This window comes from Pecten maximus, unplaced genomic scaffold (genome assembly GCF_902652985.1).
Source record: "Pecten maximus unplaced genomic scaffold, xPecMax1.1, whole genome shotgun sequence".
NCBI classification, from domain to species: Eukaryota; Metazoa; Mollusca; class Bivalvia; order Pectinida; family Pectinidae; genus Pecten; species Pecten maximus.
In genome coordinates, this window is record NW_022980968.1 from 6,016 (window position 1) to 11,989 (window position 5,974).

Consider the following 5,974-nt stretch of genomic DNA (forward strand, 5'->3'; position numbering starts at 1 on the left):
TTTCTCTTTTAATAATGTTGTATAATAAATCGTGCCCAATCCTTTATTCTTTTGAGGGGCAAATACAAAAATGTTTAAATCGCGTTTATACTTCTGTCATACCATTTGCCTAATTAACCAATTACATAATTAAGGAAACCAATCGAGGAACTCATTTTAATTTTTTGTTTTGTTTAAGTCCACTTTGGAAACCTTGCCCTGTAGGTGGGGCGTTAGAATTGTACCTGCTGCCCCCATTGCATGATCGTAAGAGGCGACTAATTTGGGATCTTATAATTTCTTTTCTTTCTGATTAACTCCCTGATGTCACCCTTGACATTATCGCGCTTTTGACCTATAAATTTATAGTTGGGCGTTCGCCCCAGCGAGGAAGGCTTTGGGTTCCGTGTTCCCTTGCAGAGACAATTAATCACCTGCTTACTTAACGCTCAGTCTTTTTGGGGGGCGGGACGACTGATTCCCTTTCGTTCTTTCTCTGTCCTCAATATATACTCCAGTGTTTACGAGTACATGCATTTGATTCAAATGTCTACATTTGAGATACAGATATACAAAATATTAGTATATTTTATTGAGAGAGATGTGTATTTTTTAATTAAAGATATATCTATTTCAAATAAATATATTTGCATATATGCCAGAAATAGAGATATCTGTATTTAAAATACCGATATATGATATCGCTGTGTTTTAATATACTAGTACTAGCCCGTTCAAAATTACCATCACTCAGAATAAAGAGACTCAAGAATTTCGCAATAGAAGTCTTTAAATTCACAAACAAACAAACACCAACATACTTACATGACTTAATATCACAGAAAAAAAACATACACATTCAGATATCACAACACTGCAGTTATACCACATGTTAGGACAACAAAACATGGCAAGCACTCTTTTCGGTCAGAAGCACCTAAAATCTGGACTGCCCCGTGTACCAGACCACTTCAGAACAACAACTTCACTCACACAATTCAAATCACTGGCAAACAGCTGGTATATGGGCCACAATGCAAATGCAGCACATGCAGACAAAACATAGACATACACAACATTAGACGGTAAATTTTAGTCTAAATAAACTTAATGCTTAATATCCATATTGTAATTATCATCTGCAATTATCTCGCCTCTCTCTCTCAACATATCTATAAGATATAGGGTCTTGAATTACTGATTCATGAAAGACGATTTTTTCTGTATCAATTAACAGATTAAAACTAAAATATTTTTATATAGATCATCAGAAAAATATACAACACAATAACACCTAATACATGTTTCTGAGATCACCTAATGATAATCTAATGAAATGACCAAATGTAATATGGGTAACGGCAATTTTGGCTGGACCGATTTGATTGAAGTTTGGGTAAACGCGTTTCTTTCAGCCAGCAGTAGAATAATAATAATTATAAGATTGTGGACATATCCCTATTTGTTTTCATCACAATTTAGAGTTTAGAAAAAAAAATGTCTTTGCAGAGAGATGTTTACATTCCATAGCACAGTATATTATCTTTTAAAATCCAAATTTATTTATTTCCGGATAATGAATCGCGTCTTTCGTTTTCCGTTTTAAATAGTCCTAGCTAATCACGTGACCAGAAGATTGCGGGAACTTCAAGACGAAAATGGCAACCACTGTTGGACAAAAACACCAAGAAAATATCCAAATGGCTGCAACTAAAGGGAAAAAAACGCCTCAAGATGGACTAAACAGACTTGTAATACCTCTTTATTATTATACAATGCTTTCTTCAGTAAATGGTAATCACCAGCCGAGTTAATTAGCGGAAACTCGGAACAACAACAATGCAGACTTCACATTCAGATTACAGAGGCATGTGTACTAAGTTATAGCCTTATATTTAAAGGAAAGCATAGCCAGATATACCTATTTATAAATATAAGGCTAGAATTGCCACTGTTTTCAGATTGTTCTGCTCCGAAGCCCGGTATATAGTCTAGAGAATGTTTTTGAGAAATTAACCTTTGTTTTGATTAATTTTTGTAAACCTAATTTTGAAAGTGAAATAGATCTAGTTTTAGACATTTTTAGTAAGTTACAATTATGTTCAGAATTTCTTAAATTTTAATTCTGTGCTATTTTCTTTATAAAACCAACAACACATAACCATGAAATCAGCTGTATACGAACAGAACAGACAAATTTCAAAATATTTTGACCATGTAATTTATGATTCATTGAATTCCTGTACATGAAATGATTCAACATTAACTCCCAAATGAAACAAACTGAATTTTCAAAGTTTTCACAAGAATATTTCAACAGTTCAGGCTTAAGCCTATATCCGATGTCACGACGAAGGAATGTGTATCCGACCATTTTGGGTCAAATCTACTTTGTTTCGTTTTCCAAACGCCAGCGAGCGTAGTTATTAAATAAGTGTGTCGAGCTATGGCGGAAAACTGATTCTCATTGAAGAAAAGGGAGAAATAATCAATGGGACTTGCAGTATCAACATCAAAATTTTCTGGAAGTACTGGCCCCGTTTCCCTAACAAAATCATTTACTGTGACCAACGAAAAATCTCGAGACCATTCAGAATCGTCAACATTACCTAATGGCGGCAGTACACCTGGTCGAAAAACTTGTAACTGGGTTGGCATCATAATAAATAATATGCCAGGGGTCTTTAAATAGTACTTGGTGTTCAGCCAGGAGGATTAAACATGTACAGTTTGCATTGCGTTCGAACAAAAAATTAAAGATATAGACTAGCTGAGTGACTGGTCGCTCAAATGAATACAATATTTGCTTGCATGCATCCTATATGTATTTCTTCCTGTTGTGTGTACCTCTTTATCAATGCAAATTATATGCCACTTAATAGCTTAATAACTAAAATTCCTTTTTGCAGGCACCATCAGATGGCAGAAAAACTTTGCAGACCCTTCAGTACTCTGCTGTAAAGGATAGGAAAAATCTGGGAAAAGATGCTCTCCTGAATGCACAGGTTTGCTAATTATTCAACTAACATTCATCTGTCCCAGCCTGGAGAGGACTTGGTCCTCTGTCCAGATACAGGGACATGCAGAGACGATTGTAATGTGTCTATTTACTGAAAAAAAGTCTTGAGTCTCTTCATGATCACTGTATCTTTGATGTTAGTACTAGACTTCTGCACATGAAATGTAATGTAGATTATACTTTGTAGAAAAATTCATTTTGATTTCACATTTTGTCGCTCACTTCACATTGTGATCCTGTGGTTGCTATAGATGGAATAAATCGATCTCACATAGGGTAGGGGAAGATAGCTGACACATGCTACAAAGCTACTCAAAAAAGGGGAGAATTTAAAATCATATTAATTGCAAAATGAACACGTCAATTGACGCACATTTTGTGGAACATTGATGGGGCAAATGAATAGGTTTCACAACAGCTTACAATTTGTTACTTTTTTTTTAAAGTGTGTGTCTGTTCTGTGGACAGGGATATCTCAATACTCATGTAGGATTTTGGCTAGCCTTATGCTGACCTGCCAAACCTCCGGTTGAGATCCAGATATACTTTTCAGTAAAACAGATCCTTGTAAGATTCTGCTAGTATTTTGGATTTTAAGAACAGCACCATTTTACTTAACCTAAACACAAGCACAATAACATGTTGTTACTGGATAATGATTTGGGATTATTTAGATAATATATATATAATAGATTTTTCATCAAGAAAAGTCCTGTCCCTATCTTACAGTACCTTAAGGCAATGTATTTTGCTTTTCAGAAAGAAAAGTGTGGAAAAGACAGCATTCAGATCTATGTTGATCCAGAAACCCCTGATGTTAAGAGCAAGACGTTTGATGACAAGGGAGTTCAGACAGATAAAAAGTCAATATCGGAGGATGACATTGACCAGGAGGCTTACGATTTAATGGTCAATGGTAAGACATCACATGACCACTTAATGTAGAAAATAGATTATTTTATTTTCATGGTACATACCAGAACTTGAACTTCTTCACTGGACTGAAGTTTGGTTGGCATTTGTATATATTATAATGAATATAATTTAATTGCTGCCTTGTTGAATGTTGAGGGGAAACAGGCTGGCAAAATTTTGTCACATATTGATAGATTGGTTGAAAGGTCTTCTGAAAATGTTACCTTACTGGCAACTGTCACATCTTTATAACTTGTATATAATGATGATTCATTTATTATACACTGCGTTATGAAATTGATCTGAATTCTTTCTGATTGTAACTTACCCGGCGTGACCTTAACAAACTTTAGAAATCTGGACATCATTTTTGACCAATGGAGGATATCTAGATAATACATTTTAAGTTCTCTTGTCTTAATTGATAATTCTCAAAAATACACAGATTATATATATATACTATACATTCATTACATCACAACATCCATTCAAATACAAATGACAGAATCAATGTTTTCTTTCAGAGGAAATTCCAGAAAACTACTGGAGAGATCTGGCTGAACGCAGAAGAGAAGCACTGGACGAATCATTGAATGAGAATGAACAGGTTTGTGCTTTCCATGATTTTAAGCTCAAAACATTCACTTGGTCTGTTTCATTTTCTTCCTTCAGTTTTGAATAAATAATCATTAGATTGTGCAAGAGTTTTCAAACAGTCATTTAGCTGTTTAATTTGTAGAGAATCTGACAGTCACAATTAGGAGACATGTTCTGTTTACCTGATCAACAATTATAATTTAGAAGTGTATTGTCTTATAATCTTATAAGTGTGTCCTTAACATTGCTACTTTTTTCTATATTAGCTTCATGGTGAGATTGATGAGCTACGAAATGAAAATCAAAAACTTGAAAAAATGGCAAGCCAAGCAGAATATTTTGCTGGTGTAATCCAGGTAAGTGATTGACGATTTCAGATCCAGGTTTTTTGCTTCAGAAAAAAAAAGTAATCATTTCTGATAAAAATATTGAGTAAAGTAGGGTAGATTTTAAACCAACTATCATTAGATTGTGGGATGATCAAATTGCTCTTTGTTCTGTCCTTAAACATTCTTTTTTTTACTCATTTTATATTATTTAACTCAACTGAATGTTGTCCACTGCTTATATTGAGCAGTTATCAAAGCTGTATCCATATACCTCAGCCAATCAGAATTGCTGCCAACAAAAATTATTTTGTTGTTGACAAACCTATATCAATTTACTGAATTTTGAACTTAATACAGAAAGATTATTGATATATCTAAGAAGGCTGCCAAATGTCAACCTTATTTTTGGGGGCTTATTGCCCTGTGAACAGCCAGGGTCATTTTGAGGCAGGGTCTCCTTGTAGTAATTGGTAATAACATGTAAGAGGCTGTCGCATACAACCCAGAGCAACTAGGTTAAAGTGTCTTGCACAAGGACACAACCACAACAGCACAGACTGGTCCATTTCTCAGCTTCCCAAGAAATACAAACTGCCCCAAAAACTGCCTTGACTTTCACGTGAGGTTACATGGCCGGCGCTAAAACTAATTGATCTATCATGGCCCCTCTCCCTGTGTTAGTAGTCAACAATGCTTTAGCTAAGTTTAACAATGTAGTGTCCATAAGTTAGCAAGTTGATGAAAATGAATAAATTTTGTTTATCGCAGGAGTTGGTTGGTGTTGGTGAAGAAACGGAGGCAGAAGACAGCGAGGATAAATCTGAAGACCAAGAGGAGGGACGAGATACCTGTGATAAAGTATCTGATGATCAGGACAGTGAAAATAGTGACAGTCCCACAAAATCAGAGGAAACGTTTAACAAGGTCAACCACGAAACAACAGGTCTCAAAGATGAATGCCAGTCGGTCACAAAAGTAGAAACTTCCTGATTTTACTTTTACTTAATACAATATATGTGTAGTCCCTGCTGTTGGAGAAATCTAGACCGGTATTGTGTTTAATTTGGAGACTGATATCAATAAAATTTTACACAAGACAGAAAAATCTTGTTTAAATTTACATTAAACCCAAAAA

The 5,974-nt window shown here is 34.9% G+C and overlaps 1 protein-coding gene across 1 annotated transcript; it reads left to right on the forward strand.

The window, feature by feature from the left end:
* The first annotated feature begins 1,590 nt into the window (after positions 1-1,590).
* LOC117319844 (geminin-like) lies at positions 1,591-5,959 on the forward strand. The gene is made up of 6 exons (XM_033874566.1): positions 1,591-1,730; positions 2,889-2,984; positions 3,758-3,914; positions 4,438-4,520; positions 4,777-4,866; positions 5,608-5,959. Exons 1-6 carry the CDS (start codon positions 1,638-1,640, stop codon positions 5,827-5,829), a joined length of 741 nt encoding a protein of 246 aa, XP_033730457.1. The 5' UTR covers positions 1,591-1,637; the 3' UTR covers positions 5,830-5,959.
* The last annotated feature ends 15 nt before the right edge of the window (positions 5,960-5,974 follow it).

Coding starts and splice junctions, on each gene's coding strand:
- LOC117319844 (XM_033874566.1), top strand. CDS start 1,638: ATGGCAACCACTGTTGGACAAAAACACCAAGAAAATATCCAAATGGCT. Junction 1,731..2,888: donor AAGATGGACTAAACAGACTT/GTAATACCTCTT, acceptor TCCTTTTTGCAG/GCACCATCAGATGGCAGAAA. Junction 4,867..5,607: donor ATTTTGCTGGTGTAATCCAG/GTAAGTGATTGA, acceptor TGTTTATCGCAG/GAGTTGGTTGGTGTTGGTGA.